The sequence below is a fragment of the Typopeltis vanoorti genome, chromosome 17 (assembly GCF_054136105.1).
Source record: "Typopeltis vanoorti isolate ZY-2024b chromosome 17, IOZ_Tvanoo_1.0, whole genome shotgun sequence".
Lineage (NCBI taxonomy): Eukaryota > Metazoa > Arthropoda > Arachnida > Uropygi > Thelyphonidae > Typopeltis > Typopeltis vanoorti.
The window spans coordinates 80,046,998-80,062,999 of NC_143565.1; the positions used below are offsets into that span (position 1 = coordinate 80,046,998).

At 35.1% G+C, this 16,002-nt stretch overlaps 1 protein-coding gene across 1 annotated transcript; it reads right to left on the reverse strand.

The window, feature by feature from the left end:
* Nucleotides 1-5,484: 5,484 nt before the first annotated feature.
* Nucleotides 5,485-9,405, reverse strand: LOC150097543 (uncharacterized). The gene is made up of 6 exons (XM_090406947.1): nucleotides 9,187-9,405; nucleotides 8,316-9,094; nucleotides 7,969-8,180; nucleotides 7,404-7,592; nucleotides 6,740-7,006; nucleotides 5,485-6,314 (listed from the first exon to the last, which is right to left on the reverse strand). Exons 1-6 carry the CDS (start codon nucleotides 9,403-9,405, stop codon nucleotides 5,485-5,487), a joined length of 2,496 nt encoding a protein of 831 aa, XP_090263073.1.
* Between the last annotated feature and the right edge of the window lie 6,597 nt (nucleotides 9,406-16,002).

Genomic DNA, 16,002 nt, shown 5'->3' on the forward strand with positions numbered 1-16,002 from the left:
TTCACATTAATAATGGATCCCAGGTATTCAAACTTGCCGACTTCCTCTATTCTTTCTCCTTTAAGGTACACTTGTTTCTCAAGAGCTTTACTGTTTGTATTTCCTTTGAGAACCATAATCTTTGTCTTTTGCTAGGATTGAGTTGAAGTCCTCTGTTATTAACTTTATCAAGAATTTGCTGTAGTTCTTCCTTATCATTACAGAGGAGTACTGTATCATCAGCATACCTCAGATTACTTATCAATCTACCATCTATCCAAATTCCTGTCTTGAGCTCATCCAATGCTTCAGACATGATGTCCTCATCATAGATTCTAAACAAGCAAGGAGTAAGTAAACATCCTTGCTCAACTCGCTTTCCATCCTAAAGCCAATCAGCTTATCCAACACCTGTTCTTATTGTGGCTTCTTGCTCCCTGTACAAGTTGACCATCAACCTGATAGCGTGTTGAGGAAAACTCATTCATTTCATTACATCCTACAGTTTCACATGCTGAACACAGTCATTGTGAAACGAAAGGAAAATCTGGATTACAGCTATCAAGAAATCTTACCAAAGCGAAATAAAAAATGTTACTAGTGGTAGATATACAGTTACATAGAAAAGTAGTTCTATAGAACTACTGCGCAATTAACTGAAATACCTAAAAACAACCTTAAAATTGTGTCGCCTGTTCAAAATAGAAGACAAGATTCAAAACAAATTTTCGATTGTCAGTTTTGTGTTCATTTTGAACAGGCGACATATATGAGAAATATATGAGGGGCAATAAAAAAGAGATAATCTTTAGAATGCACGCTCAAAGTTGCATTTCCAGACGGAAAACACTTATCATCAATAGTCAATCTTCTATTATTTGTTAAAATTAAATTATTCACGTTATCCAATATTTTTTGTGTTTCCTAATTGCTAAAAAGGGTGTCCAAGAGTCACTTTCAACGGATATGCATTCATCTTAACTTTCGCGCTTGAAGATAAATGCATATTCGTTGCGTTCATCAGATAATACTAGATCATTTGCTTTAATTCATGATTCGTTTGTCGTCGTGTTAATATTTACACAAAGTGTAATTCACACATATTGTTTCTTACGATAGGGGTCCATTGAGGCTATACAAAGTGGCATAGTCATGTACACACAATACTGTATAAAGCATACACAATGCATTATCCTGGAAAATCATAGTATAGCCGCGCCACCTACATTTGATTAGACCTCATATGATGTTCAATTTGATTTTCGGACTCCATCCCTAAACGAACTCCTTTATATACAAAACTTTTAGAATTTTTGCTATAAGATGAAGTCTCTCTCTCTCTCTCTCTCTCTCTCTCTCTCTCTCTCTCTCTCTCTCTCTCTCTCTTGATTTTAATGCAGTAAAAATTTCCTTGATGGACCTGTGTTTCACTCAGGATTTCTCCATGAGTGCAGGTCACAAAGATGCCTCCAACGATCTCGATCTTGAGCCTCTCTCTTCCATGTTATACCCATAGATTTCACTAGTGGATCTTCCCATCTTGTACGTGGTCTTCCTGGTTTTCCCTTTATTCTTGGTTGCCAGTTGAGTATTCTATATATCCATCTGTTATCCTTGAGTCTGGCTATGTGACCTGCCCATCTCATCTTGCTTTCATATACTGCAGTTACCACATCTTTTATGCCTGATCTTTCTTAGTTCCGTGTTTCTAAATGTTCCATTTTGCTGATGTTACAAATCCTACGTTCAATTGCACGCTGAGTTATTCTGAGAATCTCTTCTTCTTTTCGTGTCCCATGTTTCTGATTCATATGTGAGGGATGGAAGAATGTTACTATTAAATAGTTTTGCCTTCGCAGAGATGTCAACATTTGGATTAGTAAGTGTTTCTTTTAGTCTGTTGAATGATAGCCATGCAGATTTCTTTCTCTTTGCTAGTTCTTCATATAAATCGTCATTCATTTTTATTGTTTGTCCTAAGTAATTGTAAGAGTCAACTTGTTCTATAGGGATGTTATCAATACATAGATGACTGTCACTTGTGTAGATGCTATATTCCTTAAATTTTTTTTTTTTCATTTCGGTATTAACATTGTCGCATTTATGGGTACTGGTGTAGTACTTTTTACTTCGCTAAGGAGTTTATCTTAGTTTTTTTTTAACAATAGTAATAAGAGGTAAGTTTAACCTGCAGGTTGCAGTGTTCGAAACCGTCATCAAATCTTAATCTTAGGATTTTAAGATTAAGATTTAAAATACTTAATATTAGTATTTTCAAACGTCTCTTCTTCTTCTTTTCATTAGAAGCAATAGCACCTTTATCTGCAATTATTAACAATAATAAAATAAGATAAGTTATACACAATTTATAATTCAGAGAAACATCAAAACGAAGAGATGTAGCGAGCAAGGAAGTCGTGATTCATCTGACTCATGTCGCTAAAACCATCATGTAACTGAATGCAGCGTCGTTATAAATGAGCATTGGTGATGATTGAAAAGCGTCGTATGAGGGGGATTGTAGTAAAGCGAAGAGTGGTAAGGCGGGGCATTACTATATTAACATGCTCCTTTCATTTGCCTATAAAAATGTGTAATGAAAAAAACGCTTGAAGAAACAGAATAGAGCATTTCATTCTTTCTATATAAATATATCATCATCATCATCATGCGTTTTTTCAAGGATTTAGGCCTAGTATGGCCTGTTCCGGCCTTAGAAGTCATCGTTGAATCGTTTAAGAGAACGTCCTGGTTTTCTTTTTCCTAATGGCTTGTACTTTAAGGCTTGTTTTGGTAATCTTTCTGTTTTCATTCTTTGAACGTGTTCCATCCATCTATGTTTATATTTTTTAATTTTTTCAGTTACTGGTTCTTGGTTTAATTCTTTCATAATTTCTTCGTTTCTTTTGTGATCAAATAGCGTATACTTTGCAGTTTCTCATAAACTTCATTTCTGCTGTTATTAATCTTCGTTTGTCTTTTTGTTTTATTGTCCAGATTTCGTTTCCATACATTAAGACCAGTAAAGCTAATGTATTGCATACTTTTAGTCTGGTTTGTTTTTGAACTAGGTTTGGTTTAAATATAGAGTTAATTACACTGGTTATTTTTAAATATTTTGCAGTTTTTAGGTTTATATCTTTTTCATTTTCATATGTAATCATATGGTTAAATGAATTCCTGTTCTAAGATCTAGTTATCTATTACTATTTTAGTTCTTGCTGGATCTTGTCCTTTAAAGGCCATAGTTTTTGATTTTTCCGTTGATATTATCATACCATAATCTTTGGCTATCTCATTTAGATCTAAAATAGCTTTCTGTAAGTTATTTTCAGAATTTGTAATTATTATTTGGTCGTCGGCAAAAAGGAGAGTGTTTGAGTTCACAGTAGGAGAAAGTGTAATTCCTTGAGGTAAATTTTTATTCCATTTGATGATTATTTCATTTAGATAAATATTAAAAAGAGTTGCTGAGAGGGGACATCCCTGTCGGACCCCTTGGTTTATCTCTCTCGTGTATGATAACTCGTGATTTAATCTTATTTGTATTTGATTATTTTCATATATACTTGTGATAGCTTTTAGAATATTATTTGGTATTTAACTTTCTTTTAATATGTTAAATAAAATGCTTCTTTTAATTTTTTCAAATGCTTTTTCAAAGTCAATAAATGCAATATGTGTTTCTAAATTGTATTCTTTTCTTTTCTCTATTATTAATTTTAGGCAAAAGGCCGGGTCTATACATTCAATATATGTATGTACTGTATATATAAACGACTGATGGTTTCTTATTCATCTTCATACTAAATTTTATAAAAAGACGCCGTTACACTGTGGGGCACTAATATTTAAAGATATTCCCCATATTTATGATAAGGCTATTGTCGCATCGCTATTACAGACACAGTATGAACAAAGATAAGTATATAAAACACCTTAACTAGTAGTCCGGCCACTCTTTTTAACAAGCTGTTGATTGCAGCTCCACATCGTGATTAAAATGTGAACTAAACTTTAGAGCAAGCCATAATTTACATTGCCTCGATTTGTATTTGAAAGTAATAATCATTTACGTCAACTAATTTTCTATATATTAAAATAAGCCTGTCCAGTTTGTAACGTCATTACTTGTTCACTGCAAAGACTGCACAAGATAAGGATGTTTGTGAAAGCCTTCACTGGACGAGCTTGTATAATTCCTTGAGTTTACGAGGCCTTTGGTGGTAGTGTCTGTTGTTATAACAATATTAACAACATTAAACACCGCGATGCGAATGATTGAAATAGGAATTGCTTAGTACTTGGTGTTAGTCATGAGAAGTTGAATTAATCACGAATTAACTGTTGTCCGATAGGAAGTTACTAAATTATCGAAAACAACAACGGTTTGTTGGGGGGGGGGGGAAACAATAGCATTTATCATTCCCACTATTAATGAAATAAAAGTATCGACATAAGAGATTATTAAATGCACAATGAAAAGGTCATTTTCATAATGAATGTGTTAAAAATTAATAATGATCACAGCTAAACAGCCTCTGTATTTATTATTGTATATTAAAAGAATTGGCAACAGAATAACAAAGACAAATAAGCAGTGGTGGCTCGTGCATAGACACTGCGGAACTGCAGCACCCCCCCCCCCCCCATTGATATATAAATATATTTATTAATTTATTTATATTTGCTTGTAATATTTAATTTTATCATCAACAATCCTATACAATTCTCTTATTTTTATAAAATATAATAAAAATCCATCTTGTAGCACTTAGGAAGGCGAAGGACGCTAGCAGCACTGTGTTTACTACAGTGTCATATTGCTACGCGCGCAAGCATATGCACGCCATAGTGAGATGCGAGCTATTAGCGTAATGCGGCGCTATCCATCGCGCAGTTCCACCGTTGTTTATATGCAGTTTGCTCCAGTAGTAGTGTTCGTAGTGCATATCGTGTTTACTCCGTCTCTTTAAATATTTGGACATTACAATTAAAGGATTTAATTGTGATGTCCAAAAATTGTAAATCCATTCCTTTAATTACAATTAAAGGAATGGATTTTATTTTTAAGTAATTTTGAATTGCACTAAATTGTATAATTTTATCGATAATAAACAATATTTTTTCATGTTTATTTTTTTTTTAAATTTTTATCATAATTTTGATATTTTATCCAAACACGTGTACATTGTACTTTGTGTGTATATATATTTCGAAAGTTACAGCACCCCCACGATTTCAAGCCACGAGCCACCAGTAAATGGAATTATATGACTTGAAATTATAAGGACTTTACTAATTGCTTACTAATTACTAAATATTTGGCACATCAATTTTTATTTGCTAAGTACAACGTTTGCCAATGCATTGCATGTTTCCTGCATCTAATTTTGTAAACAAATTCAATGAGAAACTATCCTTCATTTAAAGAAATAATATAGTATTTAAATACATCAAAAAGAAAATAAAGTTCAATACTAGAGATAAACTCCATAAAAAGAACTAATGGCCTAACGGTATATAATGAACATCTTCCCAACAAAATATTCCGTTTCCATGGAAACCGACTTTGCATTTACAATATCCCGCGCTATTTGAAGGCACTATACAATCTCCATGCGTACTGCATTCCTGTCGTGCAGTACAAATAGAAACAAGTTGGGACTCTCGAAGATCTACATCGGCTGGTTTTTCGGACTCGGGTGAATTTTCTTGATCTTCATTCTCTTCATGCATTTCTGGGTTTGTTATTTCATTAATATAAACTTCCGTAGTAGTAGGAGGAGGTGGATATAAAGATGAGGTATCTGGCTCTTCTTTTGGTGTTGTTGTTCTTGGTTCTGGAGCACTTGGAGATATCGTAGTAGTTCCACCAAGAGAGGGCGCTTTGGTGTGGGTTGGTTTCTTTTTCTTCTTACCACCTTTCTTCTTTGATGCTTCTGTAGTTTCATCTAGCACTTCTCCTATATCAATACCTTCTTCACCTTCTTCTTCGATGTCTTCGTAAGATAAACTAGGTGGGTATTCATATTCGTTTTCCAGATTTTCTGTTTCTGTTTCTGTTTCAGTTTCATTTTCTTGTGGACTTCTGCGAAATCTCTTTATTCTCGGTTTTGGAAGTGTTTGTGGCTTCCTTTGGTTCATCAACCTATAGATGGCGCTACCGGCGAGAAATTTCCTTGCCCGGAGTTTGTCTTTGTTCTCTTTTAAACTACGAGCTCTTCGTCGTTTTTTTTCAATGTCAGGTTTTTCTTCTATTGCTTCTATTTTAATTGAGTTTAAGGCTGCAGTTTCTGATTCGGAGGTATGACCAGCTATTTCTGGGGGGCTACCTGCAGATTTAGGAGAAATTGTTGAATAAAAGTCCATAAATATTGTATAGTCTCATCATAAATTCAACTATAAGTAATACCATTGCTAATGAAATATTCTGATACATGTTAAAATAATGCATAATAGATATTTAATATTTTTCTGTAACAATGTAGAAAGTATTTACTATATATGTGCTAATAAAAAAGGAATATACGCCCCCCCCATCTTCAGAGTTTTGTCCTTTTAGTATACGTCCATTTCAATCTTTTTTGTTTATCAAATAAAATATTTAAAAGTAAAACCAATTTAAATAAGTTTCTGTTTCGTTTAAATTGTATTTATTGTTCCTCATGATTACGTAATTTAAATTATCCAATAATATGTAATTTTTAATTATTAAGTGTAATTAAATGTCAAGGTTAAAATATCAAAGATTACTTACTCATTTCTTCTATCAAAAATCTCCTCTTGGCTACAAAGACTCCTTTTGAAGAGTACATAGAACACGAAAGAACTCCTTCTTCTTCCTTTCTTAGTTCTCTAATGGATACGGATCTACCCGAGTGACTGACTTTCATATTACTGGGAAGGTCGCTTACTTCATCAGTTTTTTCCATTCGCCATTCGAATACCATGCCTTCTGCAGGTAACATAACATAACTCTCTACATTAATTGTAATTTCTTCTCCAGAATAGACTCGTCCCAAATCTACATTGAAAACGAATAATAAAAACAAATCCGAAATATAGCATTCAACCCATGTATGTAATTATAAACTCATCTGTCTCAGTAAAATTTCGAAATCATCTGAAATGCCAATGATGAGTTATACTAAAATTATCAACCCATCATTGCATGCCTTAATATTAAAATGTATGCTAAATTAATAAAGGTGTAGTAAATTAAAAATAAAAATATATTAAAATTTTAGATAACTACTGAATTTTTTCTCAAAGTTTTAAATAATATTAAAATTAAAGATAGTTTTTATAAAAATATTTTTATCTAAATAAAGATATGAACAGAGATTTAACAAAATGATGTGACGCCAGGATAGCAGTCATAACTTCTCTTTTTATACTCAAAATTTCTAAGTCCATCTTACCTTCGGGGATAATATTTATTCTGAAGATGACTTCCGACTCCAAACGATGTGTCGTTGATCCTGAGATATCTTCCACCCCTCGAATTATTCGACTCGTAAAAGAGTTAAAATCGAAGTTGGATTCTGTGAGAGGACTTATACGCAATTCTTTTCCGTTGCTACCAATCACCATATTCCATGGGGGATTATCTATATCCAAAAGAGACTAAGATTAGTTGTTATAAAAATTCAACAAAAAAAAATCGTAATTAATTATAGAATTCACTTCAGTGTATTTATTACTATGAAATTAATTATAATATTAAAGGTATTTTGTCGAGATACAATGCGCAGACTCGGGTAGAGCGTGAATCATTGTTAAAAATTGGCTTAATTCACGAGTTTTTATCATAGAAATTAAATAAAGTTTTATAAGTTTCTCGTATAAACTTGAATTCATAAAACTATAATTCGTATTGCTGATTTCTTCGTATATTTTTTCAAAAAACGTTTTCTTATCGAAAAATTATCAGAATGGCTTATGATATTATTAAGAAACCTTTTTTTTTTCTATTATATCACTCACCATGTTCAATTTCCATGAGTAGAGATCCGTTATGGTCTTTAGCCCTAAAGTGTTGTTGCCAGAGAACCACAACAATTTCTCTTCGAGCATCTTCTTTTTTATATTTCACAGATAACGTCAAGGAATCTCCAATGGATCGGTCATACCAACACGTTCTTCTTTCTACATCAAAATAATCACATTCTCCTCCAGGCATGACTTCTAGACGCTCCCTGAACAAGATAATAATTAAAATAAAAATAAAAAAAACAGCAACGAACAGGTGTGTGTGTGTGTGAGAGAGAGAGATGTCAACTTAACTGGAGTCAGATCAGATAAATGATAAACTTATAAGAAAAATTACTTACTCTTCTTCTTCTACTTCCTCCGGTGTCAGCTGCTCTGTATATTGATGTTGATGTTGACTTGCTTCTCCAATTCTTCCTCTTTCTTTTGAACCATCACCGCCAGTTGATGTTCCTAATTCTACGGCAAGTACTTTAACCAGTCCAGGCATAATCTTTTCAACCAGTTGCTCTTCAATATTCCCCGATCGAGATTCATCTCCCGACACAGTTAGATTCGCTATGAATTCCGATGGATTTTCTGCATACTGCACCTTAATATTAGCACCTCTATCCGGTCTTTCTTCGCTTACATCACGAGGCTTCTGATTCTGTCTACTCGCCGACCACCGTTTATTATTTTTCCCAACTGAACGCGGAAATCGTCTCCTGTGTTTTCTCCAGTTGGCGTCCCGGCTGTTCACCAAAGGATAATTGTATTCCAATAAGTCCGGTTCTTGTCTTTTGTCGTTGTCGGTCGAGTCCGGATTTCTAAGTTGGGTATAATCGATGGCACTCAGGAAGTTGTCGATATCCGATTCTGCAAAGTTATCCCATTTGTCTCTTGCACTATTTACGAAATTCGCTTCGGGAAATGAAACTCCGTCTTTTGACTGTTCGTACGACGAAGACGCTCGACGTGAAGATCGACCCGGAAGGCTTCTATAGGAAACATGCTGCTGAGGAGCATTCTGAGCATCAGGCATCAAATTACCTACAATACCTAACATTGGTGCAAAAGGTTGCGCTACCACTGTCAGTGAATGGGGGAGCGATGTAAACAGGAAAATTGCCCATACAAGCTAAAAAATAAATAAAAGATACATTGAATAATCAAAATAATCTGAATGGATGTATTAGAAGAATTCAATAAAAATATTTGTACAATAATTACATATAGGCTTGCATAGTTCAATCGGTAACTACGCTCATTGGTTGAAAACACATGGGTTCGCATCTCTTTCCTCGGATTCGAAGAATCTTCACACGAGCTCTTCAACTGACGATAAGTTATTGGTCTCATACGTAGTGGGGGTTTCCCGTTCCTAAAACTCGAGATTTTCATTGCCCAAGCAGATAAACCAGCCATAGAACACACGCAGTTAACAGACATTCGTCATTTAGACTTAGTTGTTTTGGTATATCTCACTGATATTTACCTTCAATCTTCGTAATAATAATAAAACTAATAAACTCAATAAGCTTTGCTAACACCACTAGTACAGCCTTTTTTTATAAGCCCATGCCTTATGTAGGCATGCTTCACATTTATAGATTCTTTTGAGTTAATAATAACTTTGTATAGTCCGGATCTATAAATCACTCGCCCTGTTCGCTGCTAAAATGAGACTGATTCTCCATATCTATGTATAATGTCGTTGAGTATTTTTTCTTTCGATGCAAGAGGATGTGCCTCTGCTTTATGCAATAACTTTGACCTTTGACCAATTCTTTGACCAGGTACAGAAATATCATATAGACCTAATACTTCTGCAAGAAACAAATATCAACTCTTCATCCAATTTATCTAGAAAATGGGCGAGTGGCCTTATGACCTACATCACTCTGCAACCCATGGAGCAGGGGTTAGCATAGGTGTACATCATCGATCCCCTTACAAACTGAAAGTTATTGCAGATATACCAGGATACGCCTTGTATGCTCACATAAAAACACCCAACCATAATACCCTGCATGTGTTCAATATCTACATACCAAAGCAGGATGCTCTGGCATCACAAATCTTGGACTTCATTCAAAACCATCTTTCAGTATTGACCAAAAACATATCATAATGGCTGGAGAGTTTAACTGTATTCTTGATCAAGAAAAAAACAGAGTTCAATTGTGAACATCGTAGCTCATTAATAAACAAACTTCAAACATTGGTATGAAGTTTCAAACTTCAAACAATGAGATAATGAACTCATTGATGTCTTTCAGCACAGCATCCAGATAAGAGGTCCTACACATAGAGGTCAGCAATCACAGCAACTAATAGGCCTCTCTACCAAGCCCAACTGGAAAGATACTACATTTCCAAACACACTGTTCCTCTAGTTAGAAACTTCTCACACATATTCCTTTCCACATCTCGGATCATTGCTTCATCAAGCTGCAACTTTCATTATCGTTGGAAGCATCCAAATCAGGAAGTGCCTATTAGATCTTCAACTACCGGTTTACAATAACTTCCAAAGTTATTGTAAACCGGCTAAAGCTAACACTGCCTGAAGTTATTGGCCGACATCAAACTTATTCTGTTCCAGGAAGATCAATACATGATATCCTCCATTTAATAAGAGATCTCATCCCCCTTCGCAAACAGCCAACATGAAAACCTAGCACTCGTCAGCCTTCAGGTATCAGGAGAAGGCTTTCGACAGAGTAGAGCACGAGCACCTTTATGAATTCCTAAAGGCATTCGGGAATGGTCCTCTCATCATTGAAACAGTCCAATTGCTATAGAGAGATGTACTCTTCTGTTTAAAAATCAACAACAGGTTCACCTGCACTTTTCTATACTCTCGAGGGATCAAGCAAGGATGTCCTCTCTCTGGACAATTATACACACCAGCCATAGAACCCTTCTTATAAAAAGAGTACACGATACCATCTTGTCCGAACGAACCAGCATAACAGAACCACATCTAAAAATAAGCCTATCAACATATGCCGATGACGTCACCATAATTATCCGTAATGACGAAGAAATGACAGTAACTGATGAAGCACACAGACTACATACACAAGCCTCAAGGACCAAATTACACTCTTCGAAAACCACTGGCTTATGGTCAGGCAGATGGAAGGCCAGAACTGATTCTCCGATTGAATGTACCTGGTCAAATGAAGGACAAACATACTTAGGTGTACACCTTGTCAACACCAAAATATATAATGCACCGAACTGGACACAGTTGCACAACCGATTTAAACAGGTGCTAGGAAAATGGTACAGCATTCATTCAATGTCTTTACTTAGAGCAAGAGTCCTAATAATCAATAGATGGCTACACTGTGCTATGGCATACACTCAAAGTTCTGACACCCCCCTGAAGACTTCTCGATAACATTTAAAAGACAATCAAACTTTACCTCTGGAACAACACTAACTGGACAATTCTGACCTTTATAAGGTATTTTTGTAGGGATGTTAATTATTATACTCTACACTCTGTAAGCCACTCAATAAGGGAGGCCAAGGTCTGATTTCTCTTGAAAACAAGATTAGATCCTTCAGGATAATCTTTCTCCAAAAGACATTTCAGTCCACTCATACTTATGCAACCACCTTCGATTACATCACGAATTCATCCACCAGAGAACTCACGCTTTCCACAGTTCTATGAATGCCAGTTCTGCTCCATCACCTCCTAAACTACCTCATTTTACAGAGATGCTCTACAGGGGTGGAAAAATACAGAACTTAATCACACACTGACAGGATTAACAGAGTCAGCTGTACTTACAGAACCACTGTTTTGGAACAGAAACATAACAAGTCTCACAACTGGCCAGCCCTTTCTTTTCCCTACATGGAACTGGACAGGAATAAGAATCACAGGGGATCTCCTGACCCAGTCCCTAAAGTGGAAAACATTCACATGCCTTCCACTGAAAAACCCAAAAACTGAAAAGCAATATCAACAGGTGCAAGCTACTATAATCGAAGCCTTTCCAGATATCGCCACACTTCAGGGAATCCGTATTCCTTCTAGAAGCTGCGGGGAGCCTATCTTTCATCTTGTATCATCTGAAGCCTTACAAATCTTCCTTCCAACTACAAGAAAATATACTACTTCCTCATGTCAGTGCCACCAACTTTGCCCTTCGTATATTAATCATTAACCCTCTCATCTATAAAGCTGAACAGCCCCAGTTTTCAGTGGGATCTTCCATATAAATCAAAGTGTGCCAAACTAGATTCCTACGTACAGTGGAGACTATGGCATGACATCTTGCCAACTCCTTCTAAGCTCTATAAATTTCAACTTAGAGAAACGGATCTGTGTCTACTCTGCGAAGTTTCAGGTACCTTGCAACACACATATCTAACCTGTTCTGCAAACAAAGCGATGATCATCTATGCCCTGGAATTTAGTCCATACAGAAGAGAATAGACACAGAATATGCAATCTACATTTTCTACTTAAAACACACAAGAAATAACCAGCACCCATCCATCACCGAATCGGCACAAACCCTCATGTATAACCTACGTCGGAAACTACAAATCAGGCTTTCACTGGAACTTGATTACTACATAGAAACAAGAACGGTCGCGAAATTCATAGAGGAGTGGAAACCAACTGGTACTCTGTTTTGAATTGCCGACGACGACATACTTCAACTGAAAAAACTAAGAGTGATACTGAACTTTAATGTTGACTCTTTTAATAAAAAGACAAATTCTCTACACCACTCATGTATCTTTTGTCTTCTTTCTGTTGAATATCCGAAAGGAGAACCTTTTTTTTTTAATCTCCGTAATATATAATCTTATAATATATAAATAATCTTTTTGTTACCTATCTATCTTATTCTCAAACTTTACATAATGCCGCAGAAGTACTTAATCATTAATATAAGCATAGAGGAAATATTCCTACAAGGCTTCATCTCATTCTAATTTCAAAAAAAAAAAAAAAAAAAAAACGATAAAAATACATATTGTTTTATTGCCAAAGAGTGCGTTTTCGATTCAACTTTATAAAGACAACATCCTCACCTACGCTAAGGTAACTAGTAAATCCTTAATTATACTACCACAGTTTAGAAACGTTATATTTCTGTTGAGTTACTTACTTTTCTCATGATCTTTGGCTACTCACTGTTTACACCTAATTCCATTCCATTGCTTCATGGCTTTTATGAGACTGATTACAAGCAGATTACGTAACAATACACAAATGGAAGGTTTATAAAATGTTAATACCAAAAAAAAAAAAAGTAATTGTTTCAAACAATGCGTTTGTGTGCTACATGCGTATATTGTTAATTAGTTATTCGCTTTATTTTCTTATTGTAGTAATGGTCGATTAAGATTAACCAGGCATCAAACCATTACTTTTTTTTTTGTTGTTGTTGTTATGTGAGACTCGCGCAATAAAGGAGGGAGACATAATTACGGAAACGTTTAACGCACCTCAATAAGAACAATAATGAAATTCGTCTTCGTCTCCCACCTGTAGACTTTCGCATACATCCATGTCGTGTGGAGGACTTCGAACGACTGGGCGTTGATTAGAGGGTCCGTATACAATCCTCTCGGCAAAACAGGTTGTCATTAATTTCTTACTATTGCAAAAGCGGGAAGAATATGCTGTGAACCAACAGTGGCTTTTCATACATGAGTACGAAAGCAAGTGCTTGAATTTATCTAAGGTATATCAAAAAAAAAAAAAAAGTCCATCTGAAACAACCAAAAAATCTCCCACTGCAATCAATCTCGACCACCATGGAGATAGTCAAGTACACATACCATACAATAGCCACACTCAAACTAGGAGTTGCTTAGAAAATGTTTGCATATTTCTCGTGCCAGTAATTGACATATACAACGTCTTTCAGTTGGATGCTGCATGTAGGATAGTGATGGTTTTAATTGTATTATCTGTGCAACCCTTGTTGATGCGATCTGAAAGAAAGTGATGATGATGAAAACAATGTTTTTTTTTTTTTTTTTTTTTTTTGCTAGATGGGCGAATTTTTTCTGTAATTTTCATTCCTTATTCTCCAACAATATTGCAACCGATAGCATGGCAACCGACAGGTGCTGCCATCGAGTGGTTACTTTGTTAAATACTCGTTTCGCAGTAATTTTTTTAATACTTTTCTATTTTTCTCCTCTCCTTTTTCGCTACCATGGGGCATTTTTATCTGTGTTACTATAATAAATTAGTAGTGCACATATTTTAATATACTGCATACATTCGAATTCGCAACATGTAATAAAGTTTAGTTTATATGGTCTAAACAACATATAATTCTTATTATATTTGCCAATTTAAAATAAATAAAAAAAGAGAAAAACAATGAGTATACTAATGGACTCCAAAAATTTAAATTAGTTCTTATTTTATAAATTCAAAGAGGCGACTAATTTTCTTCTTTTTTTTTTTTTCATATTTCAAAACTTACATTTTAAAATGTTACATTTAAATTTTATCCTGTAGTTTAAAAAGTAATTAAAAGAAATGAATACAGAATCTTTCTTATGATGGCAGTTACTGTTTCTTTTGCACTCATGCATATCCCTTCTCTTTTACTATTTATTACGGAGACTCCGAAGATGAAAGCAATGACAATGATAAGAAGTAATAGCAGTGCACTCGCTTCAATCAAAACACTAAATTAAGAAGATGTATTTTGCTTCAAAATGACTGGAGATATCGGAGGATTATGGCATTAATGAGAAGAGATGATTGATGGTGTGGGATCCGTAATGAAATCCACTATATCCATCTCCAGCGAAGAGATTTCAGCTTTAAGTTATTCTGCATCCATGAAAAGATACCCAAATTTTGGGACACACCACAGTGGCCCTTTATCTTGAGGCTTACCGTGATAACTTCGATTTAAGTTCTTGCTTGCGTTAGGAGAGTGCAGCGAGTTAGTCCGGCCGAAGATTTCGATGCAGTTATGTAGTCATCATCAGGGACTCCCAAATACTTCAAAGTTTTCCTGAAAGCGATCCGTTAAAAGTAATACTATTAAATTACTTTAGTGTTTTCTTAAGGATATGTCAATTGACTGTTGATGGATTGTCTTTGAACATTATCAGCAAAATTTCAGCTGTGATGATGTTCTGGCCATTTTTTGAAAAAACCAATTATCTAATTCGCACTCGTTTTTAATGAATATTTTCCCCAAGCTTTAAGTTATAGTTTTAACTATCATTTAAACAATACATCTTTTTTCATCAATAAAATGCTTTCATATATCCATTGGGAATGGCTGGAATGGTTTGAAATAATTTCAAATCCCATAATGGTCCCGATAACTCTTTACGCATTTCTAAGAGACATTAAGATAGCCAAGTTGAACTCGGTTGTATAATGTTGGTGATAATGGCGAGCATTGAGCTATGTGAAATCACTATTTACATTCTTGACGATCTGCGATGCTGTTAACAGCGGAAACGTGTACTGCTTGATCTCACTTACAACCCCTAGTAGACGAGCAGACGCAAACAGAACTCGGTTTTCATGAGAGCATACAGGGTTTACGTCACATCCGTCTTTTTTATGTGAGTCTTACCTATGAAAAGTTGAAACTTATTCTGCATTGAATCGATTAACGGTTATATAATCCCGAGACCTATTCTAGAAATCAAACCAAACAGCTCCTTTACCGAAAATGGTGACGTCTTTGAAGAAGGAAAAACTATTGCATTTACTGATGCAATTGTTTTCGCTAAAGGGTTGAACGCTGAGTACCCTTTACTGTCCAATGACGTTCCGTTCTAAAGATTGAAAACAATTTACTGAAAAAACATCTTTCCCATTTAGCGTCTCCGTAAAGATCCGAGTTTAGTTCTCGTCGTGACGAGTGGGATCTTTATATTTGCTTTCTCAACTGAAAGTAACAGCGATCTCCCAATGGAGGTAGCAGGATTTTTTTCCCTGAAGGTTTTTTTAATTCCACATACAAGTTAATCAGCAGTGAGAACACCCACAATTTACAGAATAAATACTTCTGGTGATGG

Excerpts from the sequence above, each read along its gene's own strand:
- LOC150097543 (XM_090406947.1), bottom strand. The coding sequence starts at position 9,405 with ATGTCTGTTAACTGCGTGTGTTCTATGGCTGGTTTATCTGCTTGGGCA. Across the intron at positions 7,007-7,403 it reads AATAAATATTATCCCCGAAG|ATTTGGGACGAGTCTATTCT; the intron begins GTAAGATGGACT and ends TTTTCAATGTAG. Across the intron at positions 6,315-6,739 it reads ATTTTTGATAGAAGAAATGA|GTAGCCCCCCAGAAATAGCT; the intron begins GTAAGTAATCTT and ends CTAAATCTGCAG.